Genomic DNA, 27,506 nt, shown 5'->3' with positions numbered 1-27,506 from the left:
TGCATCTGTTTAAGGTAGGCAGTGAAGAGAGACGCTGTATCAATGGGGAAATAAACCCTGGAATTTGTAGCACTCAGACGCGTCTACAAAATTTCATCTGGTGACTTAACAAAAACGAAAACAAAAAACAAAACAAGAAAACCCCACACAAGGAGTTTGGTGATCAGTTTATGCCCAAAAGCATAAGCCCTGCTGGCCCTTTTATCTCAGCTAGCAGTACACCAGTCACTGCTACTTTTAGTCATATAAATGCCTCCTCCTTTGACTTATTGAGACAATTGCTTTAACACGGCCTTGCAGAGGTGAGTTCCACAGGTTGAATTAACTAAGCAAGTCCTTCTCACTTTCAGTGTGTGGCTTGTTGAGTGCATTATCCTAACCTCATGAGTCTCCCTCTCACCAAAGTCCCTTCTAATCGTTTTAGCTGCTAGATCTGGAGGACGAGGTGACCAAAACTGAACGCAGCACTCAAAACATCTGGAATCATCCTTTATCCCAAAACTGCCGAGGCCCCTTATTCAAGACAGCACTTAAGTCAAAACGATTTCAGCACGTGCCTCAGTGCTGTCCTGAATCAGGGCCCCATTAGGCGCTCTCCTTCACCCTTCCCAAACTTGACGATGGGCAGCCACAAACAGCAGACTCGGGGCCCAACTCCAGTGGAAACTGGGTGCCGACGGCCTTTTGTGACTCTCCCTTTTATGGGATGGCATAATTGGAGAGGTTCATTTATGTTACGTTCCCAATAGTCTTTTCTGCTCTTGGTCGTCCACTGACAGGTTTTCCCAGCCATCAGATCTTCGTTCCCCCCCTTCTCTTCCATTTATATCATGCTAAGTAGGGTGAGTCACTGTTGCATTTTGCCTTAAAAATCCTTTGCTGGAATCTCAGTTATCTCAGAGATATGGTCAGAAGAAGAATCCACAGCAGGGGGTTCCATTCTCTATCAGTGACTCTGCTGCGGATTTCAAGGCTACGACTGGCATTTTGTTAGCATGGCTACATGCGTCTATTATGCACATCCCTTAAAACACGGGCAAGACTGTCATTAGCACTAACAGTTGCTGGATCACTGTGGGGATAATGGATTCCCTAAACCTAGGATTTTTTTTGGTAGCCCACAGCGTTTGGAAAGCCCTGGGACTCAACTGTGTAAGAGATGGCACCTCCTTAGTCATCCTGCTCCTGTATGTGTTTGAAGCAACCCTGCTCAATTTATCCCACTCGAAATAGGTATTTACTGATTTTGACTCCCTCGGGAGCCAACCCCCGCTGAGGAAGGGAGCTGGATTGTATTGCTCCTTCTGCATCAGCCACAGACTTGTCTTCCACATTGCAATGAGCTGCATTTGGGTGTCTCCCTTGAAGGACTGTCCAGGTGTCAGTGAGGGCAGAATGCAACTTGCAGAAGCTTTATTCCTGGGAGATGGGCAAGAAAACCCTGCGGGACTCTCATTTCCCATTTGCCAGAGTTGGCAGGTTGGAAAAAAAAAAAAAAAGCCCAAGCAGATGAGCACGCTGACTCTGGAAATCAAGGCGACGATAAGAATACGACCGACCTCTTACCAAGCACCTTTCCTCAGGAGGTCTCAAAGCACATTACAAAGCTGGCCTACTCCCTCCATGCCTCAGGGAAACTGAGGCACAGAGCCACAATGATACACATGGAGCCTGACGGTATTGTTTTAACAAAGCCACTTTTCAGCACAGCACTGCAGTGCAAGTGGAAAAATCCCCAGGGCGGTATCTGGGCATTAACGTTAACCTCCCCTCCCTAGGAGGGCACAGCTGAGCACCCTTAGCAGGAATGAAGTGTAAGCCCCTTGCTGTTCCACCCAAGCATGGACACACCTCATCCTCGCTGTTGTCCTCCCCTTTGTTGCCTTTCTTCTTCTTCTTCTTGTCGTCTTCCTTCTTTTTCTCCCGCTCAGGGATGAGGTTATCAATCCAGGCCAGGTCGTGTTGGGAAAAGACGAAATCCAGCATTTTCCTCACTAAGATCAAGGCTAAAATCTAAGGGGGAAAGGGAGACAGATTGAACAGCTGCGGCAAAAGCGTCCGGAGTAGATCCAGGTTCGTGACTGGATTCCACTGAACAAAACGGGCCAGACTCCGCATTGAGCTACAGGACTGGAACAGGGGGGAAGGGCACCACGACAAGCTGGTGGAAAGGGGGGAACAGGGGAGAAGGGCACCCCAGGGAGAACCGGGGTTTGTTTAGTTCTCACACGAAACACTCCCCCCACAGGAAACGTAATGTATCTGCATGAGAAAGGCCAAAGGGACTCGCACCAAGGCATGTCCAACCTCATGCTGGCACCTCAAAGCCATCTCCCAGACATGGCAGCGTGACGCTCCAGGAAGATAAGCTCTTGAGTTCTAACTCCTGGCTGAGTTAGGAGGCTAAGCTGTTCTCTGCAGAGGGCAGAAAGTTAGGGAGAGGCCAGGAAGACCAGCAGAGAGGCGGCTTTTGACACTCATGAAAACAAACCTGCTGCCTTAATGCTTATGTTTCTATTTCGGGCTTATTTAGACTATGTCTAGACTGTAGGCTTCTTTCGGAAGAAGCTTTTCCAGAAGAGATCTTCCAAAAAAAAGTCTTCCAAAAGAGAGCATCTACACAGTAAAAATACATTGAAAAAGTGATCTGCTTTTTTGAAAGAGAGCATCCACACTGAATGGACACACAATCGCATTTAAGCTGTGATTACTATGGACGGAGTGGCCACCGGGGCACCTGTGCTTTTTCTTCTTTCCTCTTCTTTCGAAAGAACTCCCTCTTCCCCGGCCACACACGCCTTTTCCCGAAAGAGGTGTGGACGTAAGTGAAGGTTTTTTTTGGAAAAACAGCCATTTTTCCATAAAAACTCTGCAGCGTAGACATACCCTTAGTTGCAGAAGAGAAAAGTGAGAGGGGATTTGATAGCAGCCTTCAACTCCGTGAAGGGGGATTCCAAAGAGGATGGAGAGAGGCTGTTCTCAGTGGTGGCAGATGGCAGAACCAGGAGCAACCATCTCAAGTTGCAGTGGGGGAGGTCTAAGTTGGATGTTAGGAAAAACTATTTCCCTAGGAGGGTGGGAAGCACTGGGATGGGTTCCCTAGGGAGGGGGTGGAATCTCCATCACTAGAGGTTTTTAAGTCCCGGCTTTACAAAGCCCTGGCTGGGATGATCGAGTTGTGGTTGGTCCTACTTTGGGCAGGGGGCTGGACTCGATGACTCCTGAGGTCTCTTCCAACCCTAGGATTCAATGGTTCTAAGGAGATCAGTGATCATTATCCCGAGTAGATACAGGGCAGAGGAGACTGCATGAGGACTCCAGCTGCTCCTCCCTCTTGCCCCCCTCCCCCAGCTGTCCCAAGGCACCCCAGCATGAGTAAGGAGGCCCTACCATCACAGGGAAGATGATAGCCGCCACAGTTGACTTCAGGATCCAGAGGATGGCGAGGCAGATGATCTGCACCATGGTGAAGAGGTGGATCCGCCGCAGGGGCACGTGGCGAAGGAAGACGTAGTCGGGCTGGTGCTTGGACGGCATCAGGAAGAGCTTGCAGCGGTCCCAGAACTGCCAGGAAAAAGCAGCAGCACATTATGCTCCAGCCCTGCCGCGGGCGGAGCTGGGCTTGGTTCTGAAATGAGCCAAGTCAAGTGCTCAGTGCTGGCTGGAGAGGAGAGAGCTGCAGGGATCAAATGGGCAAAGTGGGCCAAATGGGGCAAATTTCCCACCGGGGGATTTGGCTTCAGATCTGGTCCCAGGGGCTGTTACACAGACCCACAGCTTCCGAGGCCAGAGGGGACCACAATGAACAGCTTGTCTGACCTCCTGCCCTGCATGGGTCACAGAGCTACCCCACGGTGATGCCTTCTGAACTAGTTCAGCTCTTTGTCTTTCACACATTCTGCTCTCAACGGGTAGAAGAGAAAGCCCCCCAACCCATCCAGTCTATGGCTACGCATGTTAAGCCTGGCTCATTAGACCTAATGTTTCAGGGCACATTCTGTGTGATGCTAGAGGTCAGGAAGGAATCCCAGCCCTGTTTACTGCCCTGCCAAACGTATGACTGCATGCCCGGCCAAGTGAATTATTGGCTGAGGGAGGGGGCTGGAGGAAGGTACTGGTCACAGGAGCTGAGCCTGCTCTGGAAATCCTATGTCCTAATCATACAACGCATTAGCCAGGCAAATGATCTTTCCTTGTTTGCTCTGTGCTGTGCTTTCCATAAACAAATCCTTCCGTGTGGATTTAGGATCCTGGGAGCTAAAGCTACTCCATCCGTCTTAAAATAGTTTCTGAAGTTCATCAGACCATATTAACTCGGAGCCTGACTCCAGCTTAAATGTAGCTTTAACCTTCATTTCAAACAAACAAACAACAAAACATAAAAAGTGATTAAAACTCAGCAGGCCAAATCCCTTTCTGGTAACACCGCTACAGTCAGTGGCACCGCAGCCGGGGTCACTCAGTCCCCCGGTGTACAAACGGTAATTATCCGTCGGGTTAAAACGTCAGAAATCCTAGCTCCCATTGAAGAAATCGCTGTGCATCCTGCATCCGGAGAGCAGCTCCCCTCCGACTTCCTCACTCCCTTCCCCACCATGGAATCAGCCCCACAAGAACTGGCACATTTGTGTTCTGACACCAAGTTTTGGCTGGAGGCATTAATGAGAACTGGATTACTGAGCCTGGAGGGAAACTCAGGTGGGTCGTGGCCAGAGACCACAGTGGGGGAGATTCCCATGGAGGGTTTTGCTGCCTCCGTGGTACACAGCCCAGAATGTTCTCCGACTGGCGGGCGCATGGCCAGTTCTTGATACTGAGCCAAAGGCTCTTCCCAAGCTCAACCATGTTAGTCATTTCAAATATGGGCTGATTCCATTTCAGCCTCTCCTTTCCAGGAACAGCCCTGCACCCGTCAGGCAATACACCACATGTCTGGTCAACTCAATCGCCCTGCAGCTCCTAGGGCCTTTGCTCAGGCTCCAGGTGCCATGTCAATTTCCTGACGTGCGTCTGCAGCTGATGGGGAGGGGTGGATCAGGTGGCTGATGGGAAGAGGGATTTGAGAAACTGCTTTTCCAGCATAAGCAGAATGACATTCATCACCTCAGCCCCAGCCCTCTCCCGTTAGAGCACTTTCTACAACTCAGAAAGGACAAAGATCCAGAGAGGCCCTGAGAGTCACTCTTGTCTGACCCATCTCCCTGACATGGATACTATGCGCAGGGCCGTCCTTCCCTCTACCAGAATATGTAGCTGCGTAGGGTACCTGAAAATTTGGGGCACCGCTGGGTCTTAATCTCTACCCACCTACCTCTTCCTATTTCTGCTCTGTGGCTTCACTTCCTCCGGACAGGAGCTAGTTCACCTAGAACTTGAACGTGACAAGGCCTGGCAGAGCAATTAACAGAACACTGAACCTGCAGAAGAGCCCCTCCAGTGGCAACGAAGCCACGGCACCGGCATTCGCCAACCCCAGGTACATGCTGTCCGTTTTGGAATTTGCTGTGTTCGTCGACAGAATCTCAATTAAAAATTTGCTTTAAAGAACAGTGCGTTGCTGAAGATAATAAAAACACGACTCTAAAACGTCATCCCCCCTCTCCTCCGGCGGCCATTGGGGATAGGGGCACGGGTTTAACAGTACTGTGCAGGGTTCAACACGTCCTAAGGACGACCCTGACTAGGCTATTGGGCCACGGTGCCAAACCCTAAGACAGGCAGAGGTCCAAAGGGCTTTGTCTACACTGCCAGCTTTTGTTGACAGACCGTATGCAAATGAAGCACTGATTAGCATTTTGTCGTGCTTCATTTGCATAATCAATCCGAGCCACTTTTGTGCAAGGGGTTTTTGCGCAAAAACAAGCAGTGTGGACATTTCCGTTTTGTGCAAAACCCCCCTTTTTGTGCAAGATCCTTCGGCCTCCCTCAGGGTTTTTGCCCAAAAAGGGAACATCCACATTGCTTGTTTTTGCGCAAAAGTGGATCAAATAGATTATGCAAATGAAGTGTGACAAAATGCTAATCAGTGCTTCATTTGCATACTCTCTGCCAGCAAAAGCCAGCAGTGTAGACATAGCCAAGGAGTGTATCCCCTTTCCTCTCAGTGCACAGAGCCTACAGAACTCTCTCTCCAGCAACTGGAAGGACCCCATTCTGCCCTTTGCAATACATAGGATGACAGCTGGGTCTATTCCTTCCTCGGCAGCCAGCCTATTCGTACCGATGATTCCGTTTTGTCAAAGGGGAATAAACAGAATGAAGATGGTGACTGGGAAGAAGGTAGCAGCACATGACGGGAACAAGATCAGGAGCAGGATAAGGTCTTACCTGAATGCCGTTCAAAGAGGCAACTCCCATGTAGAGAAAGACCCCGTACAGCACCGGCATAGGGATGTACTGCAAGCAGAGGGAAAACAAGCACACAGAATTGGTGGACTTCAGAGCAGCCTACGAGAGTCCTCAGTGACTTCACAAGAAAAGAGGCCACGTTCGTCCCTTTCAAGAAAGGGTCAAAATGGAACGGGAGCCAGGCTGAGGTCAAGTGCGTGCGGTAATACACTGCCTTCTCTGGCAGTTACCCAGAAAGCAAAATAATCAGAGCTTTCCACTGTAACCCAACAATATCCAACTGGGCCACTGTTTCCTCACTGGCCTGGATTCTGCTTGGTGTCCTGTATAAATATCTGAACACTGAGGCTACATCTACACTGCAATGCTATTTCGGGATACCGGAGCACCCTGACATAGCTATCCCACATCTTAATAGCAAGCCTGTTACTTCAGACTCACGATTCCAATGTCCCTGTAAATAGGGGTGCCAGGTGTCCAGTTTTGAACCAGACAGTCGGGTATTTGAGGGTTCTGTCTGGGAAAAAAATTAAGAAAATACCGGACATATAAAATGTCTGGTATTTTCTAATTAGGTGAGTTTTATTATTATTAGGATAGTGATAGAAATGTAGCCGTGTTAGTCTGGGGTAGTTGAAGCAAAATGCAGGACAATGTAGCACTTTAAAGACTAACAAGATGGTTTATTAGATGATGAGCTTTCGTGGGCCAGACCCACTTCCTCAGATCAAATAGTTTGATCAACTATTTGATCTGAGGAAGTGGGTCTGGCCCACGAAAGCTCATCATCTAATAAACCATCTTGTTAGTCTTTAAAGTGCTACATTGTCCTGCATTATTATTAGGAGTATCAGTACCTAGTTGCAAACTGCCTGGCTGGTAGACACACTCACACTGCATGAGCATGTCTACCAGACAGGCAGTATGCAACTATGCAGCGGAGGTGGGGGGGGGGGGCAGGGCTGGGGCAGGATGGAATCCCCAGGGCTGGACTTGCTCGTGCTTCGCCGGGACTGTGTGCCCGGATCAGCCCCAGTCCCCGCTGGCCGATTCTCTCCCCCCGCTTCCCATCAGCCAGTCCCCCTGACCTGATCTCCCCCTTCCAGCTCCGCTCCCCCCAACCAGCCCTGCTTCCTGCTGGCCAGTTCTCCCCCACTCCTCCTCCTGATCTTCCACAGCCAGCTCCGCTCCCCCCGACTCCCTCCCGGCCAGACCTGCTTCCCGCCGGCCAGTCCCCCCCTTGGTCTCCCCCGGCCAGCCCCGCTGCCCCCGACCCTCCCCCCCCGACCAGCCCTACTTCCCGCCTGATGGTTCCCCCCACACACACATCCTCCTGGCCAGCCCGGCTCCCCTCCCGGCCCGTGTCCCCTCCCCACCTGAGATCAAGTGTGTCCGGTATTTTTTTTGAAGCCACTTGGTAACCCTACCTGTAAACCTCATTCCACGTGGAGTAAGGGACGTTTTGGAAGAGCGGGTTATTTTGAAATTTGATGCTATGTTTTTTACAAGCACCAAATGATTAAATAAGCAATTTCAAAATAAGATCGAAATAAGATACGCAACGTGTGTAGCTCCAATTGCGTGTCCTCCTTCAAACTACAGCGCCCAGGGGCCTTCCTCAGCAAACGGAGCAGAGAGGAACCGTGTGTGAAGTAGAAAGAGGAATTTGTACCTTCAGGACTGGCGCCAGGAAGACAGATATCCCAGTCAGGACAAAGACAATGATTCCGGTCACTCTCTGCTCCCTGGCAAAGAACGAAGAGAGAGTGAAATGTGGCACCAGGGTGGGACGGCTTCTTGCGTTTGCCTTCGAATGGCCGGGACACTGAGAACCAAGGGGCTTGAGGGGTGCTGCAGCCTCTCTCCCCAGCCCATACCCAGCCTCACGGAGGCCCTTGCTGCAGGGCACAGTTTATTAAATCAGATACAAAACACACAACCCAATACCCCGAGGCCTTTCCCTGCGCATCTCCTCCCTCTCCTCCAGCCCTGCCGCGAGCACAGCTCTGCCCCTCCAGCTCCCCCTCCTCCCAGCAGAGCTCTCTCAGCTCTTCCCGCTGGATCTGAAAGGCCCCTCTCTGTAACAGTGCCAGATATCTACAGAGAGGAGACCAGGCAGAGGGACGTGGATGGGGCCAGCCAGCTGGCCAGCCTCTAGTTAGGGTTTCGTTACAACATTCCTCTCTGCTTTTCTATTGCACAGACTGCCTGGTGCGATCTGTAGCCCCCTCCTGCCCTGGTCTGTTTGCTAACCCATTTCTTTATTGAATGCCCCCCCCACCCCTACTTATATTCTTTTCTCTGAAGAAGCAGGCTGTGCCCACGGAAGCTCATGCTCCCAGCTCCATGTTTTGTTAGTCTTTAGGGGGCTACTGGACTAGTTGTTGTTTTTGAAGTTTTCCCTGTTGCAGATGAACTCGGCTCCCCCTCTGATTCATTTCTCGGTGAGAAATAACCCCCCGGAGCCTTCGAGGGCCGAGTGGAACTTTAAAAACCGCCGCGTGGGGGGATTCAGCAAGTCTGGAGACTCTCTCGACCCCACTGGCATGGACCTGGGCCATCCTTAGGGGGCCCCCGTCCTGCCCCACCTCTCACCAGCTCTGCTCTACTTCTTCCTGCCCCCTTGTATCTCTTCCCCATAGCTCCCTCCCGAGAGACGCAACCTGGGGAGTGGCCAGGGGCTTAGTGAAGGGCAGCAGCAGGAGTCGCTGCCCCCCGCACTCACTGTGGAAGGTGCTGGCCTCACCCACTGTGCTCTGCCCCCCGAGCCCGGCACCGCTTGGGAGTGGAGCAGGCAGGGCCAGGGGTGCCCTGCTCCCCGCCACCCTGGTGAAGCGGCGCGACCAGTAGAGGGCAGAAGTGAAGGCTGCTGCTTGCATCGCTCTGTTTCCCGGGCTCCCGCTGCTGCGGTGAGTGGGGGGACCCCTGCTGCCATCCCATGCCAGCCCCCCCCCAGGTAATCCCCTGGGCCCTGCGGGCTCCCCTCGAAGGGCGGGGGAGAGTCTGGTCTGTTACTTAGATCAGCCCCTACTGCCAGGAGGTTTGGGGACAATGGGGAGGAGAAGGGTTTATATCTGCACCCGGCCCATTGCACCCAGAGACCCTGGTTGGATTCGCTTTGCAGGCCCCCTGCACGTACTGCCCTGCAACAGGTGGTTGCAATGCTCAGCTCTCCTGTGGAACATCCCCTGACAGCTGTGTGGGAAATGTGGCTCCATTTCTGTAGCTAGAAGCACCGCAGGGATTGCAGGCTCCTTGCCCCGCACCCTGGGCCTCCACTCCTCAAATCCAAGCAGCTGCCTGCCGGACGGGGATGGACAGCGGCACGGCATCGCAAGAGCCCTCACCTCACGCCCAGGAACTGCGGCTGCTCCCCCGGCGCACTGGTCTCCGTCTCCATCTTCAAGCTGTCGATGTGCGCGATGGAAATGACGGTGGCAGCCACGTACCACGGCAGCCCCATGAACGAGCACACGGCCATCAGGATCCCCACCCAGAACAAGTCCAGGTGATAGCCTGCTGCTTTCTGCAATGGAGCAGCCAGCAGGGTTCTGGTCAGGCAAGGGGGGGGCCTGACCCCACCCTCTCTGCTCCAGGGTGGGAAATGTTTCACCCCCTCCCCCGCCTAAGCTGGGATTTTCAAGAGGAGAACAAGAGAGCTTGGCCTCCAACTCCCATTGAGTTTCATGGGACATCAGAGACCAAACTCCCTTCAGTGCCTTTGAAAATCCCTGTCTTAAGAACTACAAATGGTCTGGTAGCACTTAATAGACTAACAAAACATCTAGGTAGTGTCATGCGCTCAGGAGCGGCCTGAGACCGGCTGCAGCAGCTGGCGCCCCAGGCGGAAGGCGCGATCGGCGCCCCCGGCTGCACGGCCGTCAATGGCCATGACGTCATCATTGGGCGACTGGGCTGGCGGCGCCCTAGGCAACTGCCTAGTTTGCCTAGGCTCACGGGCTACCCCTGTATGCGCTTTCGTGGGCACAGCCATCATCCCATCTCCATGTTTTCTTAGTCTATAAAGTGCTACGAGACAATTTGTTGTTTTGAAGTTTGTCCTGTCCAGGCTAACGTGGCTACCCCCGAAGCTTCTAAACAACTATAGACATTGAGCTTCTCTTTCTTGCCATTTCAGAAGGGCTCCAATTTCCCCACCTCCCCAAAGCGATTTACGGGGTTTGCACCTGAAAACCCAGCCAGATTGAGCAGAACCTCGGATGTATTTATTTGCATTCCTGTAGCTCCTTGGAACCTCAGTCATGGACCCCACTATGCCGGGCACGGTACAAACAAAACAAAAAGACAGACCCTGCCCCAAAGAGCTGACATGCAACTGCCAGACCGGTTCAGACCACATTGTCCAGCATCCCACAGGCAGTATCCGCTACTGCAACGGAAGGTAAGGGACAGCCTGGAGCGGACACGCATGGAATAAGCTGCAGCTGGTTCCCTCATCCACCGTTGGAGTTTGGCTTGTGCCCTGAAGCAGGAAAGTTGATCCTCTCCACCCCCAGACAGTATTATCTTGAAAATTAAAGGGCTGAGTTTTTCCAACTTATTCCCGGCCTTAAGATCCATAAGGCAAACAATACAGCTGTAGTTTCAACGGCCATATGGGGCGGGACATGCTGGGATTGTGTTGTAGTCTTAGTGAGTGCCCTGCCTTTGCTGAATAAGAAGAGCAGCGCTGGACTTGTGAACCCCTCAAATCCCAGCCTGGGGGGAGGGATGGGCCACACGAGTTGCCTCAGAGATGGAGCTGGCTCCTGCATTAGTAAGGCAGCAGAGGGGATGCCCTGAAGGTGGGGAGGTGTACTCTAGATGGGTCTAGAGCTTAAATTTGAGTAGCCCAGGGCTGGATTCCTGTCTGGGGAGGAAGATGCCCCCCATGTGGACAAATGGATGGGTAAGAATTCATTCCAATGTCCACAGAGCACTAGATTCTACCCTGACGCGTGCCACGTTACTCCTGCTGAAGCACGTGAGTACGACGGGGTAGGATATGGCCCTGCTCTGTGATTGGCTGAGTAGGTTCTGCTCTGCTCTGCGATTGGCTGAGTAGTTTCTGCTCTGCTCTGCGATTGGCTGAGTAGGTTCTGCTCTGCTCTGTGATTGGCTGAGTAGGTTCTGCTCTGCTCTGCGATTGGCTGAGTAGGTTCCCACCAGTTCGACACGGGTAAAAGCCCTACCCTCAGTTTGTGCTCCTTCCTGTTGACGATGACGGCTGTGATTTGCTGGTCCATGAAGATCAAGATGGTGACCAGGAGAGCGGGAAGCGCACTGGCCAGGTAGATCCACCACGGATTCTTCCCAAACGGGAACACGAGCCAACCTCGGTCCAAGCGAGTGGGCTAAAAACAAAGAGCGAGGCGATGGTTATCACAGGCTGCATCCGAGTCAGGAAGATCTGGACAGGTTTGTATGAAACCTGGGAAGAGTATGGAAAAACCTTATGTGACAGAGGAATCTCATTGCATTCCCTCTAAACTTGTACCCACCCTCAGAGGGTAATGTGACTGGACACTGTGTCTGCTCCATCACAGACAGACCCTGTATCTAAACCCATCTCTAGTGTTTGGTTCAGATCAGGCCCCCAATCCGGGAAATTGTTACTTGTGGGGGTGAACCAGAAAAATCTCACAGCAGGAGCTTATCTCCTGGAATTTTTATCATTCAGACGGGAAAATCTTGCGAGATGGAGACTAGAATCTCACACGAGCTGGAAGGACGTTGGGGCCACTCAGCCAAGGCCCGGAAACGCTAACCTGGGTAGGACTTGTAATCAAATTCCAACAGCTTTCCTTCCAGAGGCTGCCCACACCAGCCGTGTAAGAACTCAGCAAGGTGCCGGGGGCGTCTGCTCCACACAGTGGCTGCCTGGATCCTTAGTTGCCAGGGGCAGTGTTTTTGGAATAAAGCCTGACGCCGCCTTAGCTGAACCTGACTCTATCGTGAGTGTAAAATTGTTCCAGGACAATCGGATCCTAATCCACATTGGTAACTGACCCCCCCAGCCATTGGAAACCCATTCTAGCCCTCCATCTGCGTGGTGCACCGGCTAGCAGCTATTTACATCACTTCCCCCACGGGGATGGAGTTAGAATTGCTCCAGTGTGGGTCCACTATAGGCTCTGCGCCTCTGACGTTCAAAGGACCCTTCTCTAGCTCTTGTGCCCGGGCCTTGTGCTTTGGCGGCTGGAGGTGTGGCAGGCGCTCTGTCCTGCTTCCTGCGTGGTTTTCTGAACAGCCGCAGAGCCTAGCAGACAGACATGGTCTTACTGCTTCTCATGTTCCCCGCCCATCAGTTTACTGAGCACTACCAAGTTTTGCCAGCTTAGGAGTGTGGTTAGGGGTGTGAAAACACCCCCCCCCGACAGCCACAGCCACGCTCACACAACGCCCAGTAGAACTAACGCAACGGTTTTCACACGATGGGGTGCGACCCAGTGCTGGGTGGTGGAATGTCGGGCATGGGGTGACCAGTGAGGGTGCTAAGGCAGCTCCCTGCCTGTCCTGGCACCACAGACTGCGCTGCGCCCCAGAAGTGCCCGGCAGCAGGCCCAGCTCCTGGGTGTGGACAATGCACAAGGCTCTGCACACTGCCCCTGCTCCAAACATTAGCTCTGCACGCCCATTAGGGCTGGAAGAGGCCTCAGGAGTCATCCCGTCCAGCCTCTTCCCCAAAGCAGGGCTGACCCCAACTCAATCATCCCAGCCAGGGCTTGGTCAAGCCAGGCCTTAAAATCTGTAGGGATGGAGATTCCACCCCCTCCCTAGGGAACCTATCAGCTGGGAACTTGCTGCTGGCTGCTTCTGGGGCGCAGCAGGGTCTGCGGTGCCAGGAGAGGCAGGAAGCTGCCTTAGCCCCCCCGCTGCACTGCTGACCAGGAGTTGCTCAAGATAAGTCCCTCCTGCCCCAGCCCTGAGGCCCCCAAAACCGGGCCCTCCTTCTCCATTCCAAAGCTCTTATCCCCCGCCTGGAGCCCACGCGCTAGTCAAATGATGCTGGGTTGCAGCATCAACAATTTTCTTCCACTGGGTCACGAGAAAACGGTTGAAAACCGCTGCTCTAACGGCAAGAGCCCTTTGATTGGAATACACTGCACCTCCACTAGGGAGCTCTACTCTGGGTCATGTAGACCGGCCCTGAGTCAGAGGTCATGTCTAGAGCCCTGCCAACCCACGGAGATGCGGTTGATAGCTGCCGGTATCTGCACGCACGGACGCAGGTATCTGTGGCCCATTTTTGCAGGTCCAGATGCAGATCTGGATACACAATTTTGTATCTGTGCAGAGCTCTAGTCATGTCGACATGAGGCGCACTTTCCTGGGTACGAATACTGGTATGCTACATGGGCAGAGTGCTCCTGCGTGGACATTGCTTATGTCAGCAAAGCTGTGTTCTGGACTGGCACCGTAAAATTACCTTGCATGGGTGGACCAAGGAGTTTTGTTGGCATAGCGGCATCTACATTTGCTGGCACTGCTCTGAGTCAGGGATCACACCTCTTCACACCCCTGCCAATGTTCCAATTTTTTCGCACCCAAATGTGCAGAATAAATTTTATTATATGCCCCAGGGCATGTGTGCATGTGCACCACCAGTAGAAACACATGCTGTTGGCCGTGAGTGCTTTGCTAATCAGCTGGGGGCATTTGAATTTCTCCTGGGAGGCTGCCCAAGTGCTCAGCTTACAGGGAACACTTGCTCTTGTCCACCAGAAGACTGTAGTGTAGACAGAGCTTTGTACTTAGGCCTGGTCTACACTTACAAATGAGGATGACATGGCTATACCCATCAGGGTGTGAAAAAACACACCCTTTAGCCCCTGGCTATGCTGGCAAATCCTCAGCATAGTCCTACCTATGTCGACAGCAGAAAGCTTCTGTCGGCCTCGCTACTGTCGTGGGGAGAGGATGTTCTGACACTGGTGGAAAAGTTCTTCCTTTGGCGTAAGCTGCATCTGCACTCAGGGGTTACAGAGGTCCAGCTATGTGTTGCAATAAACTCCAGGTGTACACACACCCTTAGATGTAGGTTGTTTGGGGCAGGGACGGTGTCTATTGTACAATGCACAATGTGGGAAGGCACGCTGAACCAGGACGGTTCCTTCTAGGAGTTACCATCATAAAACAATGAACAGTAATAGTAATAACTGTGACCTTCTAACAGCCACAGTTTTGTTACAGTCGGTGTATTCTCAGAGAGAGCTGAATACTATGGAAGGGACCCTTGTTCTTTTACCTTAAAGTCAGTAGGCACTTGCAGTTTAGGAGTATTCAGTCCAAACAAGATATCGAGACCAACAAACATTAGTATGGACATGAAGATAGAGAAGTCACTAATAAGTTTACGTAGCTACAGAGAGAAGGAGAGAGCACAAATCAACACACAGAAAAGGCCGAAAAGTGATGGAGTTTGAGCATTAATCAGAGAAAGAAAACAATGCATTTGAGACGCAGTGTTAGGAAATTCATTTCAACAGAGAAATTGAATGGATATTGACTAGATATCAACACCATCTTGCCTTAGCAGGAGTTGGAGTCATCTCCTAATGAATCATTAATATCTACCCAACGTACCCATATGGATTTTGTCACCTTGTGAGCAATCTTTAATGGGGATGCTATTGAAAGAGGGGGAACTGAGGCACAGAGAGACTAAGGGGCTTGCCCAAAGTCACATAAGTCTGTGGCAGAGCAGGGAATTGACCACAGGTATCCTAAGTCCATTGTGGCTCTCTAACCACTGAGCCATCCTTCCTATCCCCTGCTCCAATCAATGTTTATTACGTGCCAGGGCATAAATGTCTTTCTATGTGATGTTAGCACATTTATAACTGAGGCTAGACGTTCCATGTTCACAATGGGATGTCTGGAAGAGAAGGGGTGCCCAGGGAATGTTTTTGCCTATAATTTCACCACTGAAAAATCAGATCCGCCAATAAAACCTCTTGGAGACTGAATCCCTTTCATCTCGTTTCCCCCCAAATGGTGCGGGGACAGATAGAACGAATGCAGCGGTTGGAAGCACAGCCGCAAGGGGGAGACGGAGAGGAGCCGGCAGGGACAGAGGTTAGGAGAGGAAAGAACGTCAAACCTTAATTATACTGGGAACATGCAGCTTTGGCGTGTCCAGGCCAAACCAGGCGTCTAGTCCACAGAACAGCAGAATGGAGAAGACATTGGAAAAATCAGCAATGAAGGCCCTGACCTGGTGGCAGACGGGGTTGGGAGGGAAAAGCTGGTTAAATGGGGTGGTTTACAGATCTCCAAGCATGCAGTTCTGCTGAGATCAAAGGGTTCCTCCAAGGAGTTATCACGGCAACATTAGGAAACACACAGGCCTGATCTCCTTTGCAGACAGGCAGAGCTCTGCTTACTGCAAAGGAGTCACTTTTGTGTTGCATTGGTGTAAGTCAGAGCAACCACATCAGCACTGGCAGCTCTTGTGAGTTTATTGCTCATCACACACTATATGCTGGATTTATTAAACCCCATGCTCCTGGAGTCATGTGAATACAGGCAGTCCCCGGGTTACGTACAAGATAGGGACTGTAGGTCTGTTCTTAAGTTGAATCTGTATGTAAGTCGGAACTGGCGTCCAGATTCAGCCGCTGCTGAAACTGATCAGTTTCAACAGCGGCTGAATCTGGACGCCAGTTCTGACTTACATACAGATTCAACTTAAGAACCCCAGGCATCCCCAAGTCAGATGCTGCTGAAACTGATCAGCGGCTGATTCCAGGAAGCTCAGGGCAGGGGCTTCCTGTAGTCAGCCACTGGTCAGTTTCAGCAGCGGCTGACTTGGGGACGCCTGGGGCAGAGCAGTGGCTGAATCAGGACGCCTGGGGCAGAGCAGCTGGGGTGCTGCCGAGTTGGTCCAGTAGCGCCCAGAGCTGCTGTACCAGCTGCTGTACCACAGGCGTCCGGAGCAAAGCCGCGGAGCACGGGGGCAGCGGGACAGCCCAGATGCGCCGTGGCTGTCCTGCTGCCCTCGGGCTCCTTGGCTTTGCTCTGCTTTGCTCCCCGTCTCCCTGGTCTGCAGACCAGGGGGACGGGGAGCAAAGCGGCGGAACATGCGGGCAGCGGACAGCCCAGACGCGTCTGGGCTGTCTGCTGCCCGCGTGCTCCGCCGCTTTGCTTCCTCTCCCTGGTCTGCTGGAGACCAGGGAGACGGCCCCGTTCGTAACTGCGTAACTCGGGGACCGCCTGTACATGAGACTCTCAACTTTCATTTCAATGTTGCTAGTCCTTCTGATTGTGGAAAAGCTTTGGAAAGGTGACCCAAGTACGGCTTGCAAACCAGAAGGCAAATTAAAACTTTTTTTTTTTGGGGGGGGGGGGAGCTTATGATTTCAGGTTGGTCATGTTTCCGCATTGGTTTGTTAAAACATCCAATCATCAACTGAAATCTGGAAGAGAGATTTAAATGGAAGCAGCTTCTACTTTTCTAGCAAGTTAATGCAACATTTGAAGAAAGTTCATTTATCAGATGTGGAAAAAATAATTCCAGAAACATGGATCAGCCTCTATTCCCAGCAATTCTGCATAGGGAAGAAATATCAGCCAGTGATAGCTTGAATTCAGCTACTTTTAAATGAACTGTATGCATTGAAAAAGTTCCAGAACCTTTCAGAGATATGTAGACTTCTCAGAAATGGGAACATGGGAAGTGAAAAATAAATTGGCATCTGAAATTTATCCTGAATTTTAAATGTTGTTAAAAACTTCCCATTATGAAAGCTATGACCAATATAAATGTTTCCAGAACTGAAAGAGAGGCACCCCAATGAAAGCAGCATGCTGTGTTTGTAGCCCCAACATGGCTAAATCTGAAAGTGAAATGGAGCATAAATAAAAGTGAAATGGCTTCATGGAATTCCATTGTCCAAAGTAGATTAAATGCAAAACTCGAGAACATCCACAGCAAGAAGCATGCAGAATATTTAAAAATCTTTCATTTTTAATGATCTAAAGGACAAAGCTGGAAAGGTTAGGCTCAGAATTTTGCTGCTGTAAAATGAAGTGTATGGAAGGAAAGGATTACAGGTAATCTTATGAAAATGTTTTCATGGATTTCTTTAAAATAAGATTAATCATCTTATACACATTTCATAGAACCATAGCATCCTAGGGACGGAAGAGACCTCAGGAGTCATCGCGTCCAATCCTTGCTCAAAGCAGGCCCAACTCCAACTCAATCATCCCAGCCAGGGCTTTGTCAAGCCAGGACCTAAAAACCTCTAAGGATGGAGATTCCATCCCCTCCCAAGGAAACCCATCCCAGTGCTTCACCACCTCCTAGGGAAATTGTTTTTCCTAATATCCAACTTAGACCTCCCCCACTGTAACTTGAGACCATTGCTCCTTGTTCTGCCACCTACCACCACTGAGAACGGCCTCTCGCCATCCTCTTTGGAACCCTCCATCAGGTAGTTGAAGGCTTCCTTTGAACAGATGTCTAATTACAAATCATGGGGCAAGGTAAGGAGATGTTTATAATAAAATACATAAACTAGAAATCTTGCACCCTTCTACTTTTTTTCCCCTCTCCCGCCCACCCTTCTCAGAACCACACATTTGTTTAATAAGACCTCAATCCTGCGATTGGATCTATGCAAGGGGACCTTTTGTGCCTATAGGGAAGCCTCCTGGTTTTGATGGGACAACACGCAGACTTGAGAGTCCGTCTATACCGATCTGAATGTGATATTGGAGGCCATGACCTATGTTTCAAGTTCCCCGTGTATCTCTGAAAAGGACTGGCCAACAGTTTATAGTGGAAACTGAAATACAGATGTGATTCGTGGTCTTCGTATTTGTTCTTACCTTTGTAGGAAAGTAGCGACTGAACTTGAATTTCTTCAGTGTTACAGTCATGGAATACGTCCCAAAGAAGAGGATGAAGGACATGAGGGCTAAGTCAGGAACAAATTTACAGGATTTCCCTACTAAGCTTCCGCCATACTTTAGACATTCCTTCTTACTCAGCTGGGTCCAGTCCAGAGCTGTTACATTAATAGCATTGTACTTGGAATCGAAGTGTTGAAGAGAACAAACCAAAATATTATTAATATATTGAGCAATTCTAGCACACAGGCAAATGCAATTAGTTGTACGGGCTCTGCTTAGGAGCAACACTTTAATCATGAGGAAGGTTAAAGTCTTCCATAAAACACAGCGCTTGGAATCACAGTCACCCTCAAGAACTTGTCTCAGAATAAACTATTTCAGTATTTGTAGTATTCATCGTATTTCCTACAGTACGTATAAGAACCACACGTAGAAATAACAATATCCCTTTGTCCAAAAGCCAAATTGCCAAGTTGTTAAGGGAGACCACTGTAGTGACATTAAACTTCAGCCACACTAAAACAGGTAAGATCCACATCTCTGAACAATAATGAAGCATTCAGTGCTTGTCTGGTGCCCAGGTATGAAAAGATTTTCGAAAAGTGCCCAGTGATTTTTTGGATCCCCAATTTCAAGCAGCTAAAAAGAGCCTGATTTTTGGAAAGTCTGCAACACCTGCCTGTGAAAGTCAGACCCTTTAAAGTGTCCTGAGATAGGCACCCACAAACTTCTCATTGCTTCTGAAAATCTTGGTCATTGTAGCTTAGCTGGTGTAAAATACAGGCTAATATCACAGGAACAACCCTTCCCCCCATGGTCTTGGATCCTCTACCTATTCTAACTTGTGTGTGTAGACAAGCCCTAATCTGGTTTATAAATTGGTGCAGCTTTCCTAAGGAGTTGTCTGCACTTGAAAGCTAACCTGGACTAATGTAGAGTGCGAACCTTAGTAGCTATTCCTGAATAACAGTGTAGACAAGACTCGTCCTGGTGCATTTCCCTCATGGCTGGGAACAGTTTAAACTCCAGCACACGGAGTTGCACTGGTTTAAGGTACAATTTTAAACTGAGTTAAACCACTGTAGAGGGGCTTTTTTCAGTTTAAACCAGGATCATTTCAATGTCAATTAAGTAACCAACAACAGCTTTACGTTCAACGGAAATAACCTGCTCTTATCTGGACATAAGCGTGTCCACCGGCTTAAATAAGCCAGTGCAAGTTTGTGCCTAAAGGGGCCCCAGAGTCCTGCTTTTTTAAGTGTTTGATTAATCTTGGCCTGACATTAAACTATCCCAGCATGCATTGCTGTGGGGTCTCTGGCTGCAGTCTGCTCTTTGGTGGTTTGCAATCTCCTAGTTGGGCCCGGGAAGGAGACCTTACCAGGCTATTACAACTGGAGCGAAGAGAGTCAGTTCCCATTGTGCTCCCCTGCCTCCAAGCCCTCCTGTGAATTCCACACCCAGATTAACTCATTTGGGCGGCAAGTCATAGAATGGAGCAGTCGATTTCTAAAGAGATCTCTGCAGGCTTTGGTAGCATCCCTGAAGCAGACCGAGGAACTGATTTAACTGGTGGCTCTCCATGTGTCCCACTTACTTTCTTCCTGGGCTAAGAAAGGTCCAGAGGGCTCAGCTACTCCCTACTTGAGCATACATACAACAAAAGTACTCACCACAGAAACGTTAGTGTTGTTTGGTGCCAGTGGAGCTGAAGCATTGAACAATGTTGTATTCACTGCAGAAAAGGGGTGGGTGATTAAGGTTGTACACACATTACAACAAATAGTCATGCTTCATCCAACATGGAAATCCTGATTACGCCTAGCAGACCCTGCTGGCTTGAACCAGTAACAGCCCTTCCATTCCCAGGAGAGAGCAAAACACGCCAGGTTCTGTTCCCCGCAAGGGATGTCTAGCGGCACACACGGCGGTGGGCCATTTAGAGGGCTCTGTCTACACAGGAGGGGAAAGAATGTAATGAAGTGCGGGATAAGCACATTGTTACACAGCTGTTAGGAGGGAAGGGACCCGGGAGGCAAACACCTTCCTGAACATGAAGGGCAAAACACAGAGCTTGGGAGCGGGACTGTAAACCCTGCTTCTAACTCCAACAGCGACTTCTCCCTGATTAATATGGCATGTGGCTTTCCATTTAAGCCAGAGAATGGCCCCTGAGGGTTGCATCAGCAGCTTGCCAGGAGCCCCAGAGATATAGCTCACAGTAAGAAAATGGAGCCGATTATATCTTCATTCATTACTCAGGGATGGGCAGACCATGGGGACTACAGATCCCATGGTGCAACACTTCATATTAGGTCATGTGACCTCCGACTCCACTCCTATGCATCTTGGGAGTCAGTGGGCTTCCCCTCTACTTTTAGTGACCACATTTGGTCCACGGCCCGTTTTCCACGGCCACCTAGGCCCCTGTCAGGAGCATCACCTCTCGGCCTAAAGAAGAGAATGGCCGTATAAATACCTAGAACCCATTTTGGCTTCCAGGGAGATACGCCAATGGGGAGTCCTCCTGAATCATATCAAGCCATGGCCTCCCTCCACTCATTAGGAGACCTCTCCCAACTCCTGAACACCCCATCCATTGTTCATTGGGATTTCTGCCATTATAGCATACAGCGGTGCTTACCACCAATTCAGAGAAGACATGAGTCGTCTTCAAAACCTTCCCCCTTTTGGGTGGCCCTAGACTAGCTGCCAGCAACTGGCGCCCTAGGCGAACCAGGCAATCGGTGCCTCCACCTCCAAACCCCTCAGTGATACTGCGCCACCATTTGGTGCCCCATTTAACTTGGCGCCCTAGGTAACCGCCTAGTTCGCCTGTATGGACGGGCCGCCCCTGGGTACCGGGAGGGGGTCAGAGTTTGAAACCTAAAATGTCCATCTGAAAGAACTTCTATTCCGGGGGGAAGGGTTGGAGAGAACTCAATGTCTAACTTTTAGAGGGGGCCTTATTCTCATTCTTGAAGGGTCTCTCTTTCTGTAAAACTTGGTGACATTTGCAGTTATCCACCGAGGTAATCTCTACCCTCTCAGGAACGAGCTGGAAGTAAAGAAATCCTTCTCCCACCAGAAGCAGCACCTGCTCTCAACAGGTTACCTCTTGTCTAGGGTTAGTGAGGTCTCTTCTGTTGCCCTGCTGGATTCTCGCTGCAAGAAAGAGGCTCCCCTTTCTAACCTGGCTTAGCCTTTTTCAAGCAAAAAATGGATCAAGAGAGAGTCTAAAGCACTAAAGTGTCCACTCCCTTAGTGCTTTGGTATTATCCCCACCATTGGACGGATGGGGAACACGAAGCGCAGAGAGATTAAACGACTTTCCTAAGGAGGCAGAAAGAGTCAAAGGTAGGAACGGAACACGAGCTGTGAATTTCTGTTGTAACACCCACTGCCTGCGTGAAGAACTTACTGCAGCAGGATGAATTTACTGAAAAGAACAAAAAACCCTTTATGCACATTTCCATCCATTTTAAACCTAATTTTCCCCCTGCTGCCGATGAATTTCTTAAAGTTCTAAGATTTCTTTGGCCAGTGATGGATCCATCATGGGAGCAGCCATCTCCAAGGGCCGTCCAGTTAACAATTCTTCATATATATTAAAGCTTGTTATAAACAGAGTGGATCAATTTGTTTTCCATAACCATGAGTCAGAGGCTTAATCTGCAGCAAGGGAGATTTAGGTTAGATATTAAGAAAAACTGCCTATAAGGAGAGATAGGCCTGGAATAGGCTTCCAAGCATGGGCAGTGGGTGAAGGCAGGGCTGGGGGAGGCAAGCCCCCACCCCAGCTCCACCCCTTTTGCCCGTGCCCCAGCCCCCAGCATCATGGGGAGGGTGGGCAGTATGCAAACCCAGTCTCGGCGCACGGGGAGGAAGGAGAATGTGCGGCCGCAGCCTCCCCGGCCCCGGACGCGTTCTGGGGGCAGACTGTGGGCGGGGCCAGGCAATGCCTTCCCCTGCCTCGCATACTCACCGCCCATGCTTCCCAGGGAGGCTGTGAAATCCCCGTCAATGGAGGTTTTTAAGAACAGGTTAGACCTGCCAGAGATGATCTAGGACAAGGGTGGGCAAAAGGGCCTCCGGATCTAGCCTGCCAAGTGGGTTGGTCCGGTCCGCGGAGCTCCTGCTGCTGCTCTGCCCGGGATCGGGGCGCGTGCGGCGCTTAGAGTCAACCTTGGTGGTCTGCACTAAGTGCCATGCGCTGGAGTACAGGGAGCAAGAGACTTCACACTCCCCCGTCCCCAGGCCAGTCAGGACCGGCGGGGGGAAGGAAGGGGGAGAAGCGCATGAAGTCTCCTCCCCGCTGCAAGGGGCTAGGCAGTTAGAGTCAACCTCCAGCTGCTGCTCAGCTGACGGGTGACTAAGTGTGCGTTCCCTTGCAGGGCGGGGGCAGGCTTCATGTGCTTTCCCCGCCCCCAGGGCCTGATTGACCTAGGAGTGGGAGGAGCACACCAAATCTCTCAGGGGGCAAGGGTAAAGACTTCACGTGCTCCCCCACTCACAGATCAATCAGGGTCTGCCTGAGGCCCCGCCCCTTCTGCCTGAAGCCCCGCCCCTTCCAGGGTGGCTCGGGGCCACTTCAGAAATTTCTGAAGTGGCCCCGGATCAAAAATTATTGCCCACCCCAATCTAGGATTTACTTTGCCTAGTCTCAGCTCACGGGACTGGACCAAATGACCTCTTGAGGTTCCTTCCTGCCCGATGCTTTTATGGTTCTAAGGTGGCAAACATATAACATCTCATATCTTGCCTCAAGATCCTGCCGGTCCGCACCCCGCTGAACTACACAGGAGAATTAATGAAGGAGAAGTGATTGCTGAGTTAGAATCAGAGCTACAAAGACAATACTCCACCACCGGAGAAAAGGAAGGCAAAACTGAACCAAAGCCACTTTGGGTTTGATTAACTCCAGACTCCTTTACAATTTTAAAGGTTTCTTTCGATAACCTTTAGCTTTTCCAGAACCAGACATATTTGCGATTTCTACTGCTCTCAATTGTTCATCGCCCATCTTAAAGAATTCTGTTGCACTGGCTGTATTTTTATGAGAAGGCCCATAAAAGTGCGTTATATAAATGGATATGTGAGACTTGAAATAAAAGGAGACATTAAAAAACAAAAACAAAAAAACAGAAGGTAAGAGTATCAAATATTAAATAATTTTAATATTTATAAAGTGATACTCACTTGAGATTGAAAGCAGCCAAATAGATGTGTGCAGCAGAGACAAATATGGTACAAATCAGTTACAATAGTCAAAAATCAGAACTAAACTAACAAAAATAAATAAGAGGACCTAAAGGAGATTAACACATGTTCTCACTATCTGGAAGAGTGAAACGTCCAAATCTGAGACCACTTTATTAGATGCCCAGAGCAACAAGGGTGAAAGATCAAATCTAAGTGTGGCTGCTTTTGAGAGGGGAGTTAGGGGTGAGTGTAGAAAAACTACTAGAGGAGAACGGGGTTTCCATATGGATGTTGGGGTTTGTGTGTAACAAAGGAGATGTGTGTGATTTTCATTTGCTCAGCTGTTTAGGTCACTTAAAATACATTTTATTTTTAAATTAACTCAATGATGGTGAAAGATGACACCTTGACAGCTCTGAAAAACTTTAAAAGTCACAGAGGAGGAACCGTGTTGGTCTGTAACTTAAAAATAAGTAGTCCCGTAGCACCTTAGAGACTAACAGAAAGCTATATGTAGTATCATGAGCTTTCATGAGCACCGCCCACTGACTCATCTAAAGAAGTGGGTTGTGCCCACAAAAGCTCATGCTACGATCGATGTATTTTTGTTAGTCTCTAATGTGCTACAGGAATACTCGTTGATTTTCTGAAAATCTTTGTCTATCAACAGAAACCACATGGACAAGAAAACTAGCTGCCTGCACACAGGTGTACATCCACACCGCCCACTTTTGTCACCAAAAACTGCCTTTTGGCGATAAAACAGCGCAGTGCGATTTTTGTCAGGAAAAATGCCCCGTCTTGGTGACAAAAAAACTTCCACCCCTACGAGAGACTTTTTCTTTCCCCCTCCGTTTACTGACAACAAAGAGCAAGTGTAGACGCTACCGTTTTCTTTGTCGACAGAACTGGCTTCCGCCAGTGCCCCTCACGGGGGGGGGGGGGGGGAGAAGGCGACAGGATTGCTGGGCCCCTGGGCAACATGAGGGGGAGAGAGACTTCATGTTCCTGGAAGGGGCAGGGCTAAGTTGCGCCACGTCCTGTCTCCCCCGCTGGTCCTCTGAGCTGCCTGGAGCATGTGGCGTGGGGCTGCAGTGCCGACTTAAGGGTCCGGGGCTCTGGCCACCACCACAGCTGTAGTAGCAGCGGCAGCAGCTTGGGGCTCCCCAGCCCCTTAGAATCGCCAGGCTCCAGGGCAACTGCCTCCTTTGTCCCCCTCCTCCCCATCAGCAGCTCCTTTTGGGGAACAAACAAAGAGCCAATCATTAGAGTGCTCCTGTTCTGCCCTGTGCTAGGAACACAGCACCAGGCAGGCGGCTGCTGCAAGGGGCCAGCTGGAGAGGCGGTCGTGCTGCTTTGACGTTCCTCAGCACGGAGAGCTGACAGAGCTCTCCTGAGGCAGCTGTAGGAGGACTTGAAGGGAATCCCAAGATGCACAATGATCCGCCCTGCCTTTATACCCACAATGCATTGCTCACACTATTGATTCGGCTGCCCTCAGAGTGGACAGAGGGAGCAAGTGCGAACACCCTCCAGCGATTTTTGCGTGTCGACGTTAGTTTCATCGACAACATTCGGTAGTGTAGACGTACCCTGAGCCAACATGCCTCAGTAATTCAGTCTCTGTGGGCTAGATCACATTGTTTAGACCCAGCCCTAAGGCAGAAAGTGCGCTGCGACCCCTAGGAACTCCCATATGGTACACACGTCATGGCCTTCCTACATAGGTTTGAGTTCAAATGCTATTAAGAATATTATGAAGTAAAAAGAAACATTCTTTTATGTTAATGTCCTCAGTAATCAGACAGTTGATTTAGTTCTCTCTGTGTCCCAGATGGTGTTCACAGGAGCCACACGTGCGAAATGTGTGGGTGGGTCTCCAAGCCGTTTGTGAGAACCCACTAGCCCAGTGGCTCCTGACCTTTTCGAGGATACGGACCCCCTTTTCAATCTATTAACGTTTTACGGACCCCCAAACAATATAGCTGTGCCTGTCGCCTGACTGTCCTTCAGCCCGTGCTGCTTCCTGAGCTGCAGGGAGCACGCGGGTTGAAGAATGTGCTGGCTCCGCCTGGATCCCCTACAGTATTGTCATAGACTCCCAGGGGTCTGCGGACCACAGGTTGGGAACCACTGCACTAGCCCACCATTACAACTAGTTGTAAGAGACGAGCAGTCTCAGGGCAGGTACATAACTCCAGCTATGTAAAATACCTAAGTGGAATTGGCTTCCCTTAAGCCGAGCTTGGCGCCATCTTCACAGAGGGAGGCTGACGGGAGCAAATGCTCCTCTCAGCTTCCCTTACTCCTCATGACTGCAAGGAGAACCGACCAGAACCACCCTCAGCATTCAATTTAGCAGGTCTTAAGCAGACCTGCTAAATCGAATGCCAGAAGATCGATCTCCAATGTGGCAAGTGAAGACATGGCCTTAGAAGATAGGGGTCACATGGGTGATAGTGGAGGAAGAGGGGAAAGACCCAATTCATTCTCTCTCTGATTTTAAACCAATGCAACTCCATGCATGAAGTTAGAACTGAGTGACGTCTCCAGGATGGCACGGGGAAAGCTTGCACTGCCATTGCTGCCCTTTGGATGACTAGTGGACTTCAGCTTCTGGGGTTGTTGCATTAGTCTACAGATGTCTTCTACTGGTGTGTGTGTAAGATGGCTCCAGTGCACTATTTTTTCATGCAGGTTGGAAGGGTTTAGCTGGCATTTGGGTATTGCTCAGCAGTACTTGGGAAAAAGTGTTAGCAAATTTCTGCAGGACGTTTTGTGTACGTGCACCATTTAATCAAGCTGGAAAAGTTCACCAGCATTTGAGGAATATTTTTGTGGTGACTTTGCACATACAAAAGTCAGTTCTTTTTTCAAAAGGGCCCTTTTGCATTGCACCAGACAGAGACAGGGCACGACTATGTAAATTCAGACATGGTTTTGGATTCTCCCTCCCACCTTCTTTTCTCTTCAGATTTCTCTTTTCTATGTTTAATGCTTCACAAGGTCGCACCGTGCCCGGGCAGGGTAAGCTCTTTTTCAGACCCTACTATCATTAGCATGCCAGCTGTCACTGCATGGGAAATGCTGCTTCACAAAAGAAGAATTAAAGGATCAAATTCTGGGCTCAGGGCACCACTACTGGTTTCTAAGGCAATAGGTCTTTACACCAGTTTAAATCAGAGTGACTCCAGATCTGTAGTTTCATCAGGAAGATCAGAATCTGATCCTCTGGGGGCAAGAAATTGCAGCCACTCTAATCAGAGTTTTAAAATGTGGGAAGATTTAAGACAAGCAATTAAAATAGACCTGGAAAAGAAAAGAGTTAGAATTTCTAAGGCAGTTTAAAATGCTTGATTTTCCTGCCAAACATACAGGCAACATTTTTGCAAAGACAGATGATTTTTCAATCCCAGGAAAAATTCAATTTTCACTGAAAAATAAAATTAAAAAAAAAGGCTAAACAATGTAACTACTTATGCAAAGTGAAATTTAAGAGGCTCCTTCAAGATTAAATATATTTAAAAAAAAATCTCTTGTGATATGCAATTAAAATAGAAATATACAAAATTAATTTACTTTTCATTATTTATTAATTTGATTTGCATCGATTCAACTCAATTTAGATAGTGAAACTAGACTGCTTCATTTCAGTGTATTTATATTCCGTTTCTTTCTCCTCGTTTACATTAGGATGATGATGATAGGTTTGAGTTTCTAAAAATGTAGGATGAGGATATTTTAAAAGTGTGGAGGAGGTGTGGGGAGGAGGGAAATGAACACAAATTGCTTCATTTTTCCTTGAAATTTAAGTGGTCTGAAAATCTATTCATATTAGTTGTGGTTCTTTCAAACACAATTCAGTTTCTCCAAAGAGGAAGGGATTATATGGATGAGAGAGCCAGCTTGAAAATGAAGGGAGTTTCCTGCAGAAAATTCTGACTTTTCATTTTAAAAAATGATTTTTTTCTAGTTTTTGATTACTGAAAACTAGAAATATTTTGGTCAAAAAAATTGAAAAAATTGTTTGTCAAATCTTCCTTTTTCCAATGAGAAATGGATTTTTTTAAACAAAGAGATACTTTCTGGTAAAATGT

At 49.6% G+C, this 27,506-nt stretch overlaps 1 protein-coding gene across 1 annotated transcript in view; it reads right to left on the bottom strand.

Moving 5' to 3' along the window:
* Window positions 1-27,506, bottom strand: part of SLC4A5 (solute carrier family 4 member 5) — a 128,699-nt gene that overhangs the window by 12,356 nt on the left and 88,837 nt on the right. Inside the window, exons 15-23 of the mRNA XM_075911067.1 lie at window positions 19,881-19,942; window positions 18,184-18,384; window positions 15,452-15,565; window positions 11,541-11,702; window positions 9,696-9,874; window positions 8,021-8,093; window positions 6,328-6,396; window positions 3,391-3,564; window positions 1,852-2,013 (exon numbers count right to left, since the gene is read on the bottom strand). Of these exons, the coding sequence (XP_075767182.1) occupies window positions 1,852-2,013; window positions 3,391-3,564; window positions 6,328-6,396; window positions 8,021-8,093; window positions 9,696-9,874; window positions 11,541-11,702; window positions 15,452-15,565; window positions 18,184-18,384; window positions 19,881-19,942 (1,196 nt within the window). The remainder of the gene's footprint in view (window positions 1-1,851; window positions 2,014-3,390; window positions 3,565-6,327; window positions 6,397-8,020; window positions 8,094-9,695; window positions 9,875-11,540; window positions 11,703-15,451; window positions 15,566-18,183; window positions 18,385-19,880; window positions 19,943-27,506) is intronic.

The sequence above is a fragment of the Pelodiscus sinensis genome, chromosome 28 (genome assembly GCF_049634645.1).
Source record: "Pelodiscus sinensis isolate JC-2024 chromosome 28, ASM4963464v1, whole genome shotgun sequence".
Lineage (NCBI taxonomy): Eukaryota > Metazoa > Chordata > Testudines > Trionychidae > Pelodiscus > Pelodiscus sinensis.
The sequence above is the reverse complement of the archived record's forward strand: the minus strand, read 5'-3'. Positions and strand labels throughout refer to the sequence as shown.